This window comes from Mesoplodon bidens (assembly GCF_964165515.1).
Source record: "Mesoplodon bidens genome assembly, chromosome: 8".
Taxonomy (NCBI): Eukaryota; Metazoa; Chordata; class Mammalia; order Artiodactyla; family Ziphiidae; genus Mesoplodon; species Mesoplodon bidens.
This window is the reverse complement of record NC_138165.1, coordinates 105,317,281-105,338,346: the sequence shown is the minus strand read 5'-3', so window position 1 is coordinate 105,338,346 and position 21,066 is coordinate 105,317,281. Positions and strand designations below refer to the sequence as shown.

General features: G+C 49.5%; 1 protein-coding gene across 1 annotated transcript; it reads left to right on the top strand.

Annotated features, from left to right (window-relative positions):
• Positions 1-9,400: 9,400 nt before the first annotated feature.
• Positions 9,401-20,691, top strand: GPR55 (G protein-coupled receptor 55; the record flags this gene model as incomplete). The annotated part of the gene is made up of 2 exons (XM_081241845.1): positions 9,401-9,514; positions 19,658-20,691. Exons 1-2 carry the CDS (start codon positions 9,472-9,474, stop codon positions 20,689-20,691), a joined length of 1,077 nt encoding a protein of 358 aa, XP_081097971.1. The 5' UTR covers positions 9,401-9,471.
• Between the last annotated feature and the right edge of the window lie 375 nt (positions 20,692-21,066).

Here is a 21,066-nt window from a genome sequence, read left to right as displayed (position 1 = left end):
GTGAGTGAGTCTGTGTGTGTGTCTATGGGAGCATAAGCATGTGTGGGTGTCCTTGGGTGTGTGTGTGCATGTGTGAGTGTGTGTGTTTGTGCCTCTGTCTACGTGTATCTCTGGATGAGTTTGTGTGTGAGTGTGTGTGTTTCTAGGTTAGGGCATGTCTCTGGGTATATGTTTGTGTGGACATGTCTACCTACCTGTGTGTCTCTGGGGGTGTGTACCTCTCAGGGTGGGTGTGTACAATTCTGGTTGTGAGCCTGTGAAGGTCTGAGGAAAGATGGCGACACACAGCACAATTTTTCTGGACCCTGGGGCAGATTAATTGGGCAAAGCCCCCTCTATGGCAAGGTGGTCTGTTACCCGTTTGAGGCCCCACCAGGAGTCAGTTCAGAAGGAAAGAATTCCTGATGGAGAAAATAATGAACAGACATGTGGAATCCCGTCATCTTTCACTGCCTGGGCCCCTTGTCCAGACTAGAGGCTGGGCTGGGCTGGGGGTGGCCGCTGGGCCCAAGACCACACACTCTAGTTCCTGAGACTGGCCTGCTTCGTGTAACCTGAAGCCCCTTGTCTGATATGTTCCAGACATTCCCACATGCTGGCAGCAAGCACAGCCCGAGGTAACACAGCCCCTTTGTCTGACCATGGCGCTGGGAGCCTCTTCTTGGAAATGTGGTCACTGTGGTGTTGAAACCAGGGTGCCTGCCAGCCGTGTCTGAGGGAGAGAGGAAAATACTCACGCCACCCCCAGGTGTTTGCTCTGAGGCCCAGTGACTCTGCAGTGAAGGGCCCTGTGTGTGCTCATGTGTCCAGGTTGGAGGAACCCATGTGCGTCTCGGGAGCCAAAGAGGATCAGGGCGTCCCAGGCACAGTCAGTGGAAGAAAGGATCCTGGGCCAAAGCCCAACAGACAATGTCCTTCCCCGGGAGATGGACTCGGGGAGAGGAACCCTCAGATTGGTGAGAGGGGCCAGTCCCCAAAGCTCCCTCACTGAACTGCTGTGGCAGCTCATCCACTCAAAGGCCAGTGTCCCAGGAACCCCCAAAGCCCTGGGCCACCAGGACAGTTGGCCACCCGAACCCCCAGGTAGCAAACTAGTGTCTCCTGGGGGGGAAGCTGCCTCTTGCCCAAGAAGTGACTCAGGCCCTTGACGGTGGGGTGTAGGGCCCAGGAACCGGGACGAATCTGAGGGCTTTGCTCACCACCCTTGGACCGGCCAAGGCTGGATTTTCCCGCTGCATCCAGCCGTGTGCACTTCCCTGGCACCAAGAGCTCAGGGTGGAGGCTTTCAGTGGAGATTTGCACTGTTAACAGCTATTGGCCACCTCACATTTGGCTTCCAGACTTAACCTCCCTGAGGTCCTGGGGCAGGAAGAGCCAACAGATCCAGGGGATCGAGAGTGGGGCTGGGGACCCGTAAATGTTTAATTCAAGTACACTCCATTGCTGCTGCAGAGAGAGGGGCAGAGAGGTCCTGGTCCTCGTGCAAACTGAGGTTTTGTGATTGCAGAACCAGAGCTGGGTTGGAAGTCGCCAGGTTCTGTGGTGTGAAGAGGGGCAAAGTCAGCCTTTTGTGTTAAGGGTGCAAAGGAGAAACAGCAGGGCAGGGAGGGGGCCCCCAAACAGCATGAGTTTGAGGGCTGGTGCCCCATGGAGACAATCGAGCTGTTAGCTCCCAAAGGGAGCTTTTATAAGGTGGACAAGGAAAGCACCTGGCCCCAGGGGACAATCTGGGCAGCCAAAGTGGGTGGGGGTGAGAAGGGCTGACCTCTGGGGTGGCAGGGTGCTGTACGGTGGCTGTAGGTGTGACCTCAGAAACCTAAGTCAGGGACTTCTGAAGCCCAGCTCTGGTAGGGAGGGGCTTGCCCCCCACTGCCCCCTTCCTGCAGGCTTTTGTGCCCCAATACCTTAGAGCCTGGCATCACCCCTCCTCCTGCTGCCATAGCCTCTCCTACTCAGGCGTCCTTTGCTCTGCCAAAGGGACCCCCAGGAGCCAGCACCTGGCTTGGAGCGTTGGGTACGTACCAGCCACCAGGCACAGTTGCTCCTCCTGAAAGAGGCTGCCAGTGCCTGGCCACCTGGAAAGGAAGGACCCTGCAGGGAAAGATGCTCTGAGTCCATCAAGTCCAGACACACCTTTCCAATGATGCCTTGGAGAGCCTGGAGGGACCCCAGAGTGGACGCAGAGGAGCTTGTTACCCCCTGTGGCCTGATGGACTGATCCCAAGGAGAGGCAGCCACCAGGTGACACAAGTCAGACCCCCAGATGGATGGATGAGAACTGCAGGGATGGGGGCTTCCTGGAGCACTGGCGGGCCCACCAGGCTCTCCCTGAGCCCAGGAGGTGCCCAACTCACGAAGCTCCAAGAGGCCCAGGGGCCCGCTGGCAAGGGCACCAGGCTTCTGGGATGGTTTGCACGATGGTCCAAAGGAGGGGAGATGACGGGAGGCGGTGACTGGGCGGGAAAGATGTAGGGACAGGTGAGAAGGTTGCCCAGATGGCTGGAGGCCAGAGGGGGGCCAGAAGCGGGGTTCAGGACAAAGGAGGAGTGAGGAGCAGGGAGGGAGGCCAGGCGGCAAGGGAAGAGGGCAGGGGGAGGGGGGAAGGGGGACTGGCTGGGGGAGGGGGACTGGTGGGGCAGGGGGACTGGCGGGGGAGGGGGACTGGTGGGGCAGGGGGACTGGCGGGGGAGGGGACTGGCTGGGGAGGGGGACTGGTGGGGCAGGGGGACTGGCAGGGGAGGGGACTGGCGAGGAGAGGGGGACTGGCGGGGGAGGGGGACTGGTGGGGGGGTGGACTGGTGGGGGGAGGGGACTGGTGGGGGAAGGGGACTGGCTGGTGGGAACTGGCGGGGGAGGGGACTGGCGGGGCGGGGGGACTGGCTGGGGGAGGGGACTGGCCGGGGTAGGGGGAGCAGGGGACGCCAGGGGACCGGTGGAGGCAGTGGGCCTTGCAGGCTCCAAAGTTAGGAGAGGGCCTGCTGCTGAGAGATGGGAGCCTGGCTGGGTGAGGAGGAGAAGGAAGGCCAGGCTGAGGGCCGAGAGCAGTGGTCTGCAGAAGGCAGGGGTAGAGGGGAGCAGGTAAGGGGAAGAGGCAAGGGGAGGGGGAGGGGAAGGCGACCGGCTCGGGGCAGCCGAATAACATTAGGGCTGCTTTTTCTTCATTGTTTCCGATGAACAAGGTGAGAGTCTGACCCTGGACTTCTGTCTGCCTCTGTTTCCTCAGACCTTAGGATCAGATAATTCTAGAGAGAGGGAGTAAGATGACCGGAGGCCCTGCTTGCAGCACAACTGTGCCCATAGTAGAGATGAGGAAACCGAGGCCTGGAAGGAGACCATCAGAGGCAGTGTTTGAACTAGAACAAAGTGTGCTTTTTTTTTTTTTTGCCGGAGGCTGGGAAGTGATGGGATCAGGGAATGGGATGAGGAGTCCTGGACCAGGATGGAGGGTGGGACTAAGCAAGAGATCCAGGCTGCAGATGCATCTGGGCTGGAAGATGAGGACCTGGAGACCTTCGGCCCCACGTGGAGACTGTCCTTGTCATTAACACCGTCTCGAGTTCAGAACTTTGAGAATGTTGTTTAATCTGAGGCCTCTGTGCTTTCATCTTATAAACATTCATACCCATGTTCTTTTCATTTAGAAGAGGTGTAGATCCAGTTATTTTAATGAGCACTGAAAACTGTTCCTTCCGTAATAGCTTTCCCTTCATATAACACTATGTGTGTTATGTAACAGAAGTTAATGTTCCTTTACAGAAATCTCTGTAAGGATCATATCATACATAAATTAAGGTTTCTGGTCACCTTAGATTATAGAACAGATATCCATCCAATTTATAATTGTCTACCTTCAAAACCAATAAGTAGGGAATGAAGTTTTGTTCTTGTAACATCCCCTAACATTTTTCTATGCCCTACGGACACCCCTCATAAGCAGCGGTGACAACTTGCTGGGGCAGGTTCCCCGCGGAGACAGGTGAGGTGGGCTAGAGTTGGGAGGTGAGTTTCTCTAAGCAGCAGAAACACCTTGCGGAAGTTGGTTGGGTGCAGACAGTGCCGTTGTGAGGACAAGGGGTCCGAGGTTCATGCTCGATGAGCCAGGTTTTCTCTGTGACATTGGAGGCAAAGGCATCCGTGGATGGTGGGGATCCTGGGGAGGGCTGAAGGAGATATGGGAGAGGCTGGGGTGGGTCTGATCTCGCACCAGGAAGGGGTGCTGGTGCTCCAAGACCACCATTTTGAGTGGCTCCCTTTGCCTCTTGGAGCGTTTTCCACTGGCTCAGTAGCCTGGGGGTGGAGTGCAGCAGGGGTGGGGACTGACCCGGGCTGGGGATGAACTGGGCAGTGGAGAGGCAGGGGGTGCAGCGGGTGGAGGGAGGGCTCGAGGGAGAGGGGAGCTTTCAGGGCCTGTGGGGTTGGGGGCGCCCAGGGGCAGGAGGCGCGAAGAGGAGGAGGTCACACTGTGAGAGCAGCACGTGGAAATGAAAAGGCGGTGAGGGTAGCAGTTACCTTGGGGCCCCTGGAGTCAGGCAGGTGTGGTTTGTGCTGCAGCTCAGCTTCTTAATAACTGGGTCATCTTGGGTGCGTTGTTTAACCTCTCGTGTCTCTGTTTCCACGCCCATGAATTGGAGGTGGTCACAGGCCCTGCCTCGTGGGGCTTTGTGAGGATGCCGTGAGGTGGTGCAGGTGTGCACTGAGCGCCAGGCCCAGCAGGTACAAATCTGGACTCGCGGCTTGATGACCAGGGCCAGCTGTGCTCCTGGCACACCTGTGGGCCCATGACTCGACCTTGCTGCACCTCAGTCTCCTCGTCTGTAAATGAGGCTAATGATAGTATACGCCTCACAGTTTGTTCGGAGAATGAACTGATTCTATTTATAAGGGCGTAGCCCATGGACTGATCCTCAGGACTGGCTGTGTAAATGGTGGATTGTGCTGTCCTGACATTCCTGAGGTCTCCTTCAGGGGTGGGGTGTCCAGGGATGGAGACTGAGCTACGAGCGGGGAGTGACTGGGAAGATATTTGATGACCATAAAGAGCAGATGTGGAGGGCACCACAGCTGCGGGCAAGAGGCTCTGGGGACAAAGCGTTTTCGTATGAAAATAGGAGGGTCGGCTTCACTCTTAGAGGGACCTGTCAGGCCCTCGGTATTGGAGAAGCTTTTTATCCTCCAACTCAGAATTAAAAAAATTTTTTAATCAAAATGAATTCAAAGATTTCCAGGAAGGAAATGAACACTATGCTGACTCCAGCTGTCGAGGGGTGAAGATGTACTCGTTATTAATCACTGCAAGACAGTTCATGGGAACAAAAGGACATACCGTTATACCCCAACTGACAATTTTCATGCAGCAAAGATAAAAATGTGTGTCAGTGGGGGAGGGTTGGGAAGGAGTGTAGTGAGGAGAAAACACTCACAAAAAATAAGTAGGACAGGGGCTTCCCTGGTGGCGCAGTGGTTGAGAGTCCGCCTGCCGATGGGACATGGGTTCGTGCCCCGGTCCGGGAAGATCCCACATGCCGCGGAGCGGCTGGGCCCGTGAGCCATGGCCACTGAGCCTGCGCGTCCAGAGCCTGTGCTCCGCAGCGGGAGAGGCCACAACAGTGAGAGGCCCGCGTACCGCAAAAAAAAAAAAAAAAAAGTAGGACAGACACTTAGTAACTAAAGTGTGAAAGACATTATTACACTCCTAATGGACACATGGGCTAAAGACAGAGTGCACTTTATGCAACAGGAAATATGAAGAGTAAAATATTCCAAAAGGGTCCACCATTCCCCATCATGTCCCCGGGAAACATACAGTGTAACTGGGAGCTGTGACCTCTGGCAGGTGTCATGGAGCCCCGGAGGTCAGAGGTGAGAAGCCCCCAGGGCCCAGGCAGGAGGGGGACTGGGGCCCTGGATGCCAAGCTGGAGGCGGAAAGGCCAGGAAGCTCCCTCCGTGGTTCAGCCCAGGACACTCTCCCCCTTGAGGGCCAGACCCCCGAGGGGCCTTGGAGAACCTGGACAAGAAAGCCAGGGGTGGTAACTTGGAGGCATCTGCATTCAGATGCTTCCTCGAAGTGCTGGCCCTGCTTACAGAAATCACAGAACCCTTCCTGCCTTGCTGGAGGGGAAGCTTTGGATGTCCATCTTTTCTAGAACCCTGTGGTCTTTACAGCCTTCATGGTGAAGGGCCCCTCTGATGCTGCGGAATTTCGGCGTCTGCCTTGGAGTCCACCTTGTCTGACTCCTGCACCCTCGGGGGACTCCAGATCGCATTAGGGCCAAAAGCAGCAACAAGGAGGACAATTGTGGGGGGCAGGGAGCTCTGAAGAAATGGCCAGAGTCATGACAGGAACTGAAGGGAAAGCCCACACCCAGGTATCTGAGCATCCAGAACTTTCTGCCTCAACCTTGCACTACATTTCTAGTGAGAGCCGGAAGGGGCGTGTGGGAGGGGAATGGGTGAATCCTAAGGGGTTGCTGTGCCCTAGTAGGTTCTACTTGCTGGTAAGCGTCTTGACCTTGATTCTGTCAGCTACCCACGTGCTCACTTTCAGGGAGGCTGGATGCTGTCGGCCTCTGTGGGTGCTATTAGGGTTCAGCTGATTTGCCAACAACTAGGGGGCTTGGTGGGGTGGTCCTCAGGGACTTGGTTCAGACCCCCCAGAAAGGGCCTCATGTGTGCTCCAGTGGACTGAGTTAGGCAGGCTAAATGCATAGGCTGAGCTTAGTGGCCGAGCCCGGAGGTGTGGCGCTGCCTTTCCGTCCTCAGTTTCTCCTGCCCTCCCCTCTCTGTCCAGGCTGCCTCACGTCTGGGACCCCATCCCCTTCTATCAGGAAGGTTTCATTCTCCACGTTGCTGCTTTCCTTTTCTCCTAAGAGACCCTTGAGGCAGACATAACGTCAATGGGGGCCGAGGGGTCTCCGCATCGTGAAGTACCAGACACTTGCTGGCGCTCTGAACCCTGCTGTCATGCCGACTCCTAAAGGCAGTGTTCCGAGGCGGGTCCTGCTGTCTGTCTTGACCACCACTGACTGGTAAGGAGTTTGTTGATTGAATGAATGTCTGACCCCCAATTTACAGAAGTTAGGCAACGAGCCAGATTTACAAAGCGGCTGCATGGGAAGCGGTTACTGAGCCCGGCCTGCCCGAGGCTCTCGCTGGAATCAGGCTGCCTCTGAGGACAACGACCCTTCCCTCAAACCACCCGACACCCCCTTCCCTTCCTGATTCTGTTACTGCTGTTGCCCTCACCCCACACTGACCCTGCCACCCGAGTGGGTCTGTCCTGTGTCCAATTCTTGAACTGCCCCAGCCCACGGTAGCTGGTCCTGATTTGGCTGGGTGTGAGAAGAAAAGCTCTGGACTATGTCAGAGCATTCTGTTTTGTTGGACAGCTTCCTGTATGACATTCTGATCCAGTGCATACATTCCCTGGGGCCCCTGAGCACCCCCTGCCCCTGCTGCTGGCTGGCCAGCCCTCCAGCCCTTCGACTCTACAGAGAAACCCCCGGATCCCCCCAGACGCCACGCTTCTCCCTCCTCGTGACTGCCCTTTGGCTGTTCTCTGTGCCTCTAGAATCCTCCTCCCCCACATTGTCCCTCGCCCCTGTTCCCTGAGTAGCTCCCCTGGGCACGGTTGGGAGGCATCCTACATGACTGTGACCCAGCACTTACAGCCTGCAATGCACACACACACACCCCCGCCTCCCTCCCCCACAGCGGTGAGCAACTCTGGATGGAGCTGGAGGGTCGTTAGCAAAGGTCTTCAAGAAAGGGAGGTGGAAGATGACTTGTGTTTGCATTAAAAGGGAGAAAATAAGGACCCACATATGTGTACATGCTTGTATAGAAACTGTGAAAGAAGCTGCAACCAGCAGCACCCTGAGGGTAGGTGGGTGCTGGCTTTGGGGACAGTGATGGGACACAGACATTTTACTGTATGTTTACATGCGTATTTGAATCATGTGTAAACATTCCAAATTTAAAATAAAACACAGAAATATTCATTAAAAAAAAAAAGAAGAAGATAGCCAGAACGGGAGGTGGGCAAGGCTCTCTTTGAGGAGGGCCTGAGCTGTGAGTCCTTCTCTGTGGGCCCCTCAAGGCTGACCCTTTCCCGGAACTCCCACGCCGCAGGCCCTGGACACCTGCCCATCTCCTCCCTGCTGCTTTCCCCACGGGCTCCTGGCCTCCTGCATCTTCACCCGGGGTGCCCTGGCCTGGACACCTCACCTCGGCTTAGATTGGGCCAGGGGCCTGGGGTGGCCTCGCTTGGGGAAGGACTGCCCGGTGCCCCGCCTCGAGCCCAGGCCAGCTTGGGTTCCATGGCCCAGGGCAGTGAGTGAACTTGGTTCTACCCATAGCACAAGCACGAGTGTGATTGGATCAGAGACGGTGAGAACTTAAAGGGTTCTGTCAAGCTCTTCACCGAATGATGAGGAGCCCGTGCTCTGGAGGGCCAGGTGACTTGCCCACAGTCACACACAAGCTATTGTTTATACAGAGACAGAGTTTGCTGGGATAAATCACCCCAACCCACTTCGGAGAGTTTCTATTCCTGTAGATGCCTGAAAGCCCCAGCCTGCCAGGCCTGTAGAAACAGCCTGTGCCTCAGCCTTTCGTGGGATCTCCTAGTCCCTCCTGGGCAGGGAGCGGAATCTGCCAGGCTGCATTTCAGCCCAGACTTTTCTGAATGTCTGGAATCTGCACGGCTTCCTTGCTGAGAGCCACTTGGGGCCCATGGGAGCGTCTTGGCTCTTCCTGCCCTGGAGATGGGCCGCCCCCGGGGAAATCTCTGCTCACAGGGCCCTTGGGAGTGATACAGCCCAAGGCTGACCCAAACCCCTGTGGAGGCCAGGCGCAGAGAAGCTAGGACCAAGGAGCAACATCACGGGCATGCCCTGCTGACCGTCCCTGAGGACATGCAGGCAGGGGCTGAGGTCTCCTAGGCTGGACCTTCCCAACCCACAAGTCCTGAAATATGAAGGTGTCCAGCACCACCTTCTTTTCTGTGGGCAGTAGCTCTGAATCCTAAACCCCAGAAGCACTAGAAGCCGTGAAAGCCCTTTTCAGATGCTGGCTGTCTCTGTGTGATGCCAAGCTCAGAACGTCTGCTGCGTGAGATGCCTCCTCCTCTTCCAAAGGCTTCTCACACCTCGGCTCAGGCAGTGCCCCTTGACATTTTTTTGGGAAGCTGAGTGAGTGTGCAGACCCTCTGAGAGGGCACAAGAGCCTAGAGCCTCTCCCTGGCAACATGCCTGCCACCCCAGGCCGCATTCTAGCTGCACTTAGAGAGGAGGGACCCCCACGGAGCCCCTCTCCTGACTCGAGAGAAGAAGCCCCTTGGCCATTCAAGGCAGCTGTGGAGCTGCTTGAAGAGCATCTGGTCCCACCCCCCGCATTTCACAGATGAGGAAGCTGAGCCCCAGAGAGGGAAGTGACTCTCGCCAGAGCAGGCTGGTGGCCAAGCTGGGAGGAGAATGACATCTCACACCTCAATCAGCTGCACTGGACCCCCTACAGGTAATAGCCCCTGGGCCGCTCAGAAAACCCGACACACAGAACCACACACTGACCTTGCTCTCTGGGACTGCGGGCGACTTTCCTGAGGTCAACCGAGCCTTTGGGTCCTGGGCTCTGTCCACACCTGCCCCGATTTGGCGGGCCTTCCCAGACGGCAGGGGTAGTGGCAGCCCCTGGCAGCCTCCGTGACAGCGGCAGCGGCAGTGGAGGTCTGGTTTGTCCCTGATTGCAGGTGACATTTTCTACGAACCCTCAACTTCCTCCTGATTTGACTCAGGTTTGCAGCATCTTGCCTGAGTGGGGAAACCTCACTGTAGGCAGTGCAGGAGCCTTCCCCTTGGGAGCTCAGCTTGCGTGCCACCACCCTCCAGGGTGCCTGCTGCCCTGGAATCTGGCCAGGAAAGCACAAAAAGCTCAAGATTACAAACTCCAGGAGTCACCTTGCAGCCCCTGAGTGAGGTGCTCGTGGCAGGCTAGAGCCATGCTTGGGAGTCCAGGCCAGCCACTTGCCAGCTGTGTAACTGCCCTGGCCTCAGTGTACCTCTCTGGGGAATGGGAGCATTAATAGTTTCTTCCTCATGGGGCTCTGGAGAGCAGTAAGTGATGGAAGTGATGGAAGATCTAGAGGAGTCTAGATCTTTCTTAAGAGTGGAGGTGGAGAACGGGAAGTCAGGAAATGTCTGCAGGACTGGCCTGGGCTGGGCTTTGCGCTCTCGGGGAGGTGGAGCTGGGGCAGAGGTGTGCACAGTGCAGCTCAGGGCTCCGTGGAAGGCTTGGTGCTCTCAGGTCTGGCCGGCTGTCTCAGCTCCACAGGGAACGCCTGTTACCCTGGAGCTGCCCCAGACCAGGTCGTTAATTCAGTCCCTCTTTCATTTAATAAGTCCTTTTTGACGGACTGTTATATCACCTTTCTGAGGTGGTATAAGGGCACAGGAGGCATGGTCCTTGTCCCGGAGTTGCCTGAGGATGGCAGGACACTCACCCTAATGGCACACAGATGCTGTTAACAGCCCCACCTGGCCACAGCAGGGAAATCATACCAGATGATGGGGTGGATCAGGGAAGGGGATTGGAGGAAGGGATGGGGTTTTTAGGAGGGCAGGTGAGTCTGAGGGTATCAGACTCTGTTGGGTGGTGCCAGGCACTGAAAGGAGTGAGGAAGGGGGTACTGGGAGTTCCTGGATATACCGGGTGCTCTTGCTGATGACGCCGGTGGGGATGGGGTGAGGGAAAGATGGAGAGACGCAGAATGTGAGTTCCAGTGAGGCCCCTCACTACCTGTTTGATCTTGGGTAGACCCTTTAACTTCTGTGAGCCTCACTGTCTTCATCTGTAAAGTGGGCATAATTATAACAGCATCCCAGCATCCCAGGAATGTACCAAGTTCTCTCCTTAGAGCACTTAGCACAGAGGGGCCATATCTCAAGTCCCTGAGCTGGCCCCTGCACTCCCCCAGCCTCACTTCACCCCCACCAAGCTCAGGGTACAGCTACAGCAAAATTCTGGACTCCCGGAGATTCTGTCTATGTGCTCCATCCCTCCGTGTCTTGTTCTTTCTTAATCGTGCCCCAGAAGCCCAGCTCACACTGCGGTACTAGTAACAGATAACTGCATCCAAGTAAACGTTTATATTCTAACTGTGGCATTCACCACTGCCCCACCCCCCCAGAGGAGATTGGGATTTCAGGCAAGGAACTTGGTCCTGGGGAATGTTCCTCTTCAAACGACGTCCCTCAGGCTGTACCAACTCTGCTCAGCCCCAGGCTGGGACTCCCATCTCTGAGTTGGCTCACACCACAGTGCTCCCTGAGGATGAGGCATTCGGCAGCACAAGAGAAGCATCTTCTTAGCCTGCAAACCACCTAAGGTTGCATTTTTCCTGTTGCTGGTGTTTTCTGGAAAATCCAGGACTTCCCAGGAAGGAAGGCTGGCTTGGTCTGAGCCACAGCTGCGTTTAGATGCCCCCGCTGTACACACACGGGATCAGGGCTGCCCCGAGTGGGATGCTGGGTCCTTGAAGATGTGGGCAGACTGGGCCCTGACAGCTGCAAGAATCACAGCCCAGAATGGGGCCGAGTTGGCAGTAAGAGAACCCCTTGGTGAGGCCACGGGCTCCAGGACCCCAGGGCTGGGCAGTGCTGTTTGGATGAGAGAACCCAGATAGAGGCCCCACAGCCAGAGAGCCAGGAGCAGAACAGGGGCCTCTGGACTCCCAGCCCAGTCCTTTATCCTGTACGAGATGTTTTCTCTCCTCTTCACTAAACATTAGGAAATGATATATTGACAGAATATTCTATTTCAGGGTTTAAAAAGAAAACCTCTCATATATGTGAATTTTCTTGACAACATTCTGAATAAACAGATATTCTGCCTTTGCTTGCATACCTCTGGGGACAGAGAGCTCATTACATGACCGTTTGGTCTGCTCTCCGACTTCTGGTAGCAAGATAGATCTGCTTTTTACAGCACGTGGAAACCGTTCCTTTTTTTTTTTTTTTTTTTTTTTTTGCGGTATGCGGGCCTCTCACTGTTGTGGCCTCTCCCGTTGCGGAGCACAGGCTCCGGATGCGCAGGCCCAGCGGCCATGGCTCACGGGCCCAGCCGCTCCGCGGCACATGGGATCCTCCCAGACCGGGGCACGAACCCGTATCCCCTGCATCGGCAGGCGGACTCTCAACCACTGCGCCACCAGGGAGGCCCGAAACCGTTTCTTTTGTGGCCCTGTGGAGTCATACAGTGGAGCTTGTCTTGAGCCTTGGAGATGCTGATATGTCTATTCTTTTATAGATTATGAACAACCTTAGTCCTTCCTTTATGTTCCCAGTCCCCCCACATGCAGCCCCTGCAGACAGACAGCCTCTGGTGCCTGGGTGATCAGAGCAGTGCAAGGGCCACTTGTCACAGGTCCGCCATGCTCCTCTTCTAGATTTTCCGAGTGTAGCCGGGGTTTACCTCGTTTCTCACTGTCTTCCTGTTTATGAGACTACTTAGGAATTATTTTCCTTTCAGCGGTGACTGCATCTGTGTTTTATATATAAATATTTGTTCCCTTCCCATATTTCAGTAATGTACTTCTGATTTTATCTTTGACAGATTACTTAAGAGACTGCTTAAGAGAATGCAAAAAAATGCTTATTATATATTATTACTATCATGGTGCTGCAGCAAATAGCTGTGTTTTCTTATTTGCTGCAGCAAATGGATCTGAGAACAGAAGAGTGGAATTGCCATTGCCTTGGAGTCCTTGGCTGGGCCCAGGAATGGGATGAATTTGTTGAAAGACACTTGTCCTCTCCCCAAGAGAGCGTATTCCCTTGATTTATGACTTAGTCCTGACTAATCTGCTAGTTCTGCCTTATTCATTGGGCTGTAAACAGCTCTGTCTACTTGATCTATGATATTCTAAGAGGGGAACATTAAGGTCTCTATGTACAATTATATTTCTATTTCTACTTTGTCTTGCATTTCTGCTTGTTCCCATCATGGACTTCTTCGCTATGCTCATTGGAACATAAATTTTATATATTAATTGTTTATTATAACATTTACCTTGTGGGGTTTCTGTGTTACTCTCTCAGTTCTTTTTACTAAAAAAAATTACTTTGTCATATTTCCTTCTTTCCTAGTGTTCTGTGTGCCTGATAATCCATAGATTATCTTATCATTTTACTCTATCTATGCCTTTTTGGTCTTTTGTGTGTTTCTTATTGGCACAAGATGATTGAGTTTTAATATTTTATCGGCTTCCCCCTTTGATAAGAAGTATTATAGTTAATATAATTGTTAGGGAGTATTATAATTTTTATTATAATTGTTACATTTGTCTAAACCTCCATGGGGTTGCCTGTCTGCTTTCTATATTGAGACATTGCAGTTTTTTTTTCACTTTCAGTGTCTACTGTGAATTTTCTCTTCCTTTGTCCCTTTAAAATAGACAAGACAATTTAACCTACATACCCACGTTAGAAAATAGTTGAATTTTAATGTCTACATTTCTTTCTATTAATACTCTCTGAACTTTGGGAGAACTGTGTTTAAACGTCTTCCTTCCCCTTTACCCACTCTCTGGCACTCAACGTTCATCTGGCATTTTGAGCCGCTTTCATATTCTTCTTTCCTCCTTATGCACAATTTTCATGATGTGATGGCTGACCTGCGGACAGAGGAAACTGCTTTTTATCGGGTATCGTGTTCTTGTGGCTGTTCTCCGGTCGCTTAGGTGGCACCTGCTTCCTCACTTGTCCAATTCTCTGTCACTTCAGGCTTTGTTCCCAAGTCCCTCTGACACTCCATGTTGAAATCTTTGACCTGGCAAGATTTATGCCTCATCAGCTGAGCATCTGTTAGTTCAATGCATTCCTTTAAATTCTGTGTAAACCTCCCTTCCGCTCCCACCTTGCCTCAAGCACACACCCAGATGTTGCTTCTTTTAAAGGAAAGTCAAAAGCTGTTCTTATTTTTCTTCTTTTTCCCCAGCATTTAATACATTAAACAAATTTTCAATTGTTTTCATATTATCATTAGAAAAATACACACACACACAAAAGAGTGAGATAAAGATAAAAGATTTAAAAATCACCCCCCATCTAACTGTTAGAATGCAACCAGTGTTTGGCATTTGGAAACTTTTTCTAGGTTTTTTTCCCTTCTGCGTGGGTTTTTAAAATCATACGTGAAATCATTCTGAATGTATAATTCTGTAGTTTGTGGGTTTCTTATTTAATGTAGTCAGTATAAACATAACATAGGCAGACAAAAATTTTCCATTGAGTAGATTTACCGTAGTGAAATTAAGCTCTTGTTGACATTTAAATGCGTGTGTGTATTTTTTGCTATCAGAAAAAAATATTAAACTGAACATATTTCTGTACTCATTTTTTTCCTTCTTTTGCATAATTTACTTAAGGTAAAATTTTATAATCTCTGAATGAAAGACTAAAAAGATTTCTAGGGCTTGTAATATAAGTTATCAACGTCCCAAAGTTGGGTACTTATGTGTATACTCACCAGTATATTGGTGACTGTTTCACGGAACCCTTGCCAGCTTCTTTGATTATATAAGCAAAAATTTTATTTCTTCGTAAATCTTATGGGAATTATTTGTGTCCTTTGCCTGTTTATCTACTGTGGGTCTTGATATTACACATTTTAAAATATTCTTCATAGAGAAGGAACATCATTTAACCTATTTGTTGTACTTCCTTTCCTCCAGTATATTATTTGATGTTAAACTTTTTTTTAAATTACTTTATTTATTTTTCGCTGTGTTGGGTCTTCATTTCTGTGGGAGGGCTTTCTCTAGTTGTGGTGAGCGGGGGCCACTCTTCATCGCGGTGCGCGGGGCTCTCACTGTCGTGGCCTCTCTTGTTGCGGAGCACAAGCTCCAGACGTGCAGGCTCAGTAGTTGTGGCTCACAGGTCTAGTTGCTCCGTGGCATGTGGGATCCTCCCAGACTAGGGCTCGAACCCGTGTCCCCTGCATTGGCAGGCAGGTTCTCAACCACTGCACCACCAGGGAAGCCCTGTTAAACTTTTTTAACAAAAAGAAATTTTCTAATTTTGTGCAGTCAAACCTGTCCTGTCTGTTTTCTGATTCTTTTGCTTTTCAGCCATTCTAAGTTGACAGAGAGCTTTTCTTTCCCTCCACTGGCTTTTATAAATTGATCTCTAATTTTTCATCTAGTTCTTTTATGGTTTGATTTTTTTGAAATTTAATTTATTAATGAATTTGGAATTTCTTTTGCTACTTGGTGTGAGATGAGGATTTAAAAGTTGGTTTTTACCCCCGAATTTTTCACTGATAGTCTCAATATCATTTACTGACTAAGATTTTCATTTGCATTATTGATTCAGGGGAATACCTCATTTCTTCTTCTGGGTTCTGTTAATTGTCTAGCACATTATTTGGAACTTCTGGGTGTTGGCAAGTGTCCAATTTCAACAAGAATGCCTCTTTTTTTTTTTTAACCATTAAAGGAAAAGTTGGCTATTAAAGTGAACAGGTTACTCTTTATCAGGTGTTGTAAGAAGTATCCTATTCCTTCATTTAAATGACTTTTGTGGAAAAACTATCATACAATGAGATGGCTTTTCGTTTTTGCCGTGATGACGTAACGCACAGTATCAACAAATTTCCTGACATTGAAAAGGCCTTACATTTCTATGGTAAATCTGACTTGGTAAAACGATGATTTATAATTTTAATATACTGAGTTCTATTTGGTAATATTGTAACTCAGATGTTTGCATCTATATTCATACATGCATTTGAGTGATTGTTTTTCTCTTTTGTGCTACATTTGTCAAGTTTTGGTATTTGGGTAAATTAGTTTCATAACAGAAATTCATTATTATTATCTTATGTTCTGAAATTGTTTACAGAGTATGAGAATCATCTCGACCTTGAAACTTAAAATATGCTAGAGCCAAAAAAATTATGTTAGAAACTGTTTATTCTTTGATAACATTCTCAGTTTCATTCATGGTTGTTGGTCTAATCAATACTACTTGTGTTAACTCGTATTAATTGTAGTAAATTATGTTTTGCCCCTAAATTTTCAACTACTTCAAGGTTTTTAAATGGATTAGCACACAAGTAATAAGGTCATTTCTTCTCATTTTTTCTCTCTTCTCTATCTAAGCTTACATTGCCTTCTTATTTATAGTTAGGATTGAATCCTTTTTCTCGATCACAGTTATTAGAAGTATTTGTATTGTTTAGTTTACTCTTTACCCCCTCCCCCTGCCAAAGAACCAGCTTTTAAATTTATTGGTTCTGGTATTTTCCTCCTTTCTAATTCATTTATTTCTGCTTTTATCTTTATAAAAATTTTCCTTATTTCTCTATTACTTTTTTGTTCTTTTTTTTTCTAAATGCTCAAGTTGCCTGTTTCATTCATTTATTTAGTTTCTTTTTTAAAAAAACAAGTATTCAAGCTGTTAGAGGTATGTGTTTAACTCTGAGAATAGTTCTGGCTGCATCTTGTGAATTTTTTGTTTAAAACAACCAATCCAGGGCTTCCCTGGTTGTGCAGTGGTTAAGAATCTGCCTGCCAATGCAGGGAACACGGGTTCGAGCGCTGGTCCAGGAAGATCCCGCATGCCATGGAGCAACTAAGCCTGGGCGCCACAACTACTGAGCCTGCGCTCTAGAGCCCGCAAGCCACAACTACTGAGCCCGTGTGCCAAAATTACTGAAGCCTGTGCACCTAGAGCCCGTGCTCCGCAACAAGAGAAGCCACTGCAATGAGAAGCCCGTACACCGCAACGAAGAGCAGCCCCTGCTCACCACAACCAGAGAAAGCCCGCACGCCGCAACAAGACCCAACGCAGCCATAAATAAATAAACAAACAAACAAACAAACAAACCAATCCAGAAAGTTCTTGTCATTCTTGATTATGTCCCATACACTTTGTTTTATAGCCCTGACTTTGCTTATTTTTAAAAAGCCAATTTTTTTATTTCCTAGGTTTCTGTGTATTGTGGTCAGAGTACATAGCCCACATAATTTGTTTTTCTTTCTTTTTTAAAGTTTTTTTTGATGTGGACCATTTTTAAAGTCTTTGTTGAATTTGTTACAATACTGCTTCTGTTTTATGTTTTGGTTTTTTGGCCGCTGGGCATGTGGGATCTTAGCTCCCCGACCAGGGATTGAACCTGCACCCTCTGCATTGGAAAGTGAAGTCTTAACCACTGGACCACCAGGGAAGTCCCCAATTTCTGCTTTTCTTTTAATGCAAGGTTTTGTTTTTACTAGGCAGGTAATTCATCTTGACAACTGTTTCTTGGATACTTGAGAAAAATGTGAATTGCCTATTTATTTAAAATCAAATCTAAGAGCTATTAATTAAATTATATTCATTATACTATTTATATAATTATATATCCTAATTTATACTTTGCCAACTTGATCTGTTCAAATCTATAGTATATTAAAATCTGACACTACCGTATCTTTGCCAATGGCTCTTGAATTTTAACAATCATACTTTATGTACTTTTATACAACAACCTTCAGTGCATAAGATTACTATATTTGCCTTTACGATCTTTCTTTCATTAATATAAAATAAACTTTTTAATCCTGATATGTAGTTTTATTGTTAATTCTACAGTGCTAGGTATGAATATTGCCACTCTGACTTTCCTTTTGTTTATATTTGTCCTCTATCTCATCGTGGGACTTTTACTTTGAATATTTCTCTGTCATTAAGTAAGTGTGTCCTTTATAAGCAACAAAGAGTTGAATTTTATTTTGTAATTGAACTGAAAATGTTGGTTAATTTAAAAATTTTGAAGTTTTCATATTTATTGCTGTGATTTCTATGCTTAGGTACTTTTTCCCATTCTATTTACTTCTTTGCTATTTTGTCTGATTTCTTTGTTTCCTTTTATCTTTTTTAGTGACTTTTTTTTTTTTTTTTTTTTTTTTTTTTTTGCGGTACACGGGCCTCTCACTATTGTGGCCTCTCCTGTTGCGGAGCACAGGCTCCGGACGCGCAGGCTCAGTACCCATGGCTCACGGGCCCAGCCGCTCCACGGCATGTGGGATCTTCCCGGACTGGGGCACGAACCCGTGTCCCCTGCATCGGCAGGCGGACTCTCAACCACTGCACCACCAGGGAAGCCCCTTCTCACCATTTTTGAAATTTATCTTGTCGGTTCCAAACTATTCTAGCTATTTTTTGAGATATTCTTGTTGGATAGTTTGGCCTATTTTGTTGGGACGGGGCAGCCTGCCAGCTTGCATTTAATTTATTCCAGGCATCCTAGTGTTGGGGCAGTTGCCCCTGGGGCTTATGCTGCACAGCTTCAGGAGGTGCCATTCACACAGACCACAGGAGTCCGGAGCTTTGTATATGAGTAAATACATTTTCCTAGATCTCTCATGACATAAACCTATAAGAAAAGTTAGCACATAGGAAAATGTAGAATTTTTGGAAAGCCACCAAATCAAATAATGTATATTACATATTTACTATATATAGTGCTCAATGGATGAGAGATAAATGTGTTTTTTTGTGTTTTTTTGTTTTGTTTTTTGCTAGCAGAGGGGGTTTTGGAATGGCATTCTCTATAGGGTCTTAAAAGTACTCAGCTCCTTCCTTCCCAAGGGCTTGTGACTTCCCTCTCTCTGCTCGCTTCCAGCTTCCATCTGCAGCCACAGCTGCAGCCTTGATCCTCTTGTCCCTGAGGCCAGCTCTAATTTTCTACCTGTCCAAAGGCCTTTCTTTGCCTTGAGGATACCTCAAGCCCTTACTTCATTCCCTCTGGGAATGTCTTTTCTTCCATGTTTCTCCAATTTCTGTCTGGTTTTCTCCTCGGAGAACAAGAGGCTATAGCAGCTTCAGACTTTATCCTCCCAACTCCAAATCCCAAAGAAAAGGCCCCATCCCCCTTCCTAGAAACCCAAACAAGAGTTTCATTGCTCTTCATCGCCTCTGGGTCAATTGTTCATCCCTGGACCTATAAATGGACCAATGACAGTGTCCAGGGGAATGTGATGCACTGATTGCCACCAGCCCTACATTCGGGGGTGGGGTGAGCTCTGTCCAACCTCCGGGGTGGGGGTGGGGTGGAGCACAGGGGCAACATGTAAAGAGGAGCTGGGTCCTGAAAACCGCATCTGAAGCTGTACCATCTGCAGCTCAGGTCAGCCCTGCCCTAGTTTTCATGTTTCCAGTTCTGAGAAGTTCACTCTTTGATGAAACCAGTTTGGGTCAGGGCTTATGTTGTTGTTACTACTTTCAACAGAAAGACTTCTGATTGGGAAAAAAGGGACAGATGTTTGTGCACAATTCTGTTTTTATTAAAGATGAAGGCACACACACGTGTGTGTGTGTACAGAAAGAGTCTGGAATTATGTATACTTTATATATATATATATACCCATACATATATATATATATATATATATATATATATATACACACACACACATACATATACATAAAGTAACGGTGGTTCTATCTGGGCAACAGATTTAGAGGTAATTTTTCTTCCTGTGTTTTCTGATCGTTATTCAAAGAGCATAGATTTCTGTGTGAGAAAGGGGTCATGTTTACGGTTCTTGACAAAGTCGTTTGAACCCATCAGTTCTAGAGAGTAAGAGGACCTTCATCTCATCTACTGTTGACATTGTAGGAAGGAACATGAGCCAGCTAAGCCCGCGTGAGAACTGCTCCTTCCATGATGTGGATGTGCTGATGAAAACCGTGCAGCTGGCTGTCCACATCCCTACCTTCCTCCTCGGTCTGCTCCTCAATTTGCTCGCCATCCGAGGCTTCAGCTCCTTCCTGAAGAAGAAGTGGCCCTGCTACGCTGCCACCTCCATCTACATGATCAACCTGGCAGTCTTTGACCTGCTGCTGGTGCTCTCGCTCCCATTCAAGATGGCCCTGTCTCGCGTGAAGGCTCCCCATCTCCCCTTCTGTACCCTAGTGGAATGCCTCTACTTCATCAGCATGTATGGGAGCATCTTCACTGTCTGCTTCATCAGCCTGGACAGATTCTTGGCCATCCGGTACCCGCTCCTGGTCAGCCACCTCCGGTCCCCCAGGAAGACCTTTGGGATCTGCTGCACCATCTGGGTCCTGGTGTGGGTGGGGAGCACCCCTATCTATAGCTTCCATGGGAAAGTGGAAAATTACACGTGCTTCCACAACATGTCTGACGGCACCTGGAGTGCCAAGGTCTTCTTCCCTGTTGAGGTCTTTGGCTTCCTTCTTCCCTTGATCATCATGGGTTTCTGCTCCTCCAGGAGCATTTGCATTCTGGTCGCCCGTCGGGACCACACCCAGGACTGGGTCCAGCAGAAGGCCTGTATCTGGACTATCGCGGCCAGTCTGGCTGTCTTTGTGGTCTCCTTTCTCCCAGTCCACCTGAGTTTCCTCTTGCAGTTCCTGGTGAGGAATGGCTTTATCGTGCAGTGCACAGCCAAGCAGAACATCATCTTGTTCCTGCAATTGTCCATGTGTTTCTCCAATATCAACTGCTGCCTGGATGTTTTCTGCTACTACTTTGTCATCAAAGAATTCCGCATGGACATGATGGCCCGCCAGACTTCCAAGGTCCAGCTTGTCCTCCAGGGTACCATGACCACCATGGCTAAGGGAAGAAAGGCGTGCTTGGAGGAAGGAAACCTCAGTCTGAATTCCATAGCAGATACCTCTTCCTAGGGCTCTGATACGGTGGGCTGACACATGGCACATTTACTGGTGTGCCCTCCCTCTGATGCTCACTTGAATGCCATCTTTGCTCACTGTGGCCCCAAACCCTTTCCCCAGCACCCAGACAACTTGATATAAACCACTCAGTGTCTGGGGAGCTCTGAAGAACCTAAGACCCAGGTGAACTCTTGATTTCTAAGCCTAAAAAGCATGAGGTGGAAGAATTGAGAAAGAGAATGAGACCATCTGAATAAGGCTGTTTCCCAGCTCTCCTTTGTCCTTCTGTTAGGCTAGAAGATTCTGGAAAGGAAGAGAGAGAGGAGTTAGGAGAGAGAATCAAGAGGGTTGGCTTGGAGGAGAGATGGAGTGGGAGGGATGGACCGA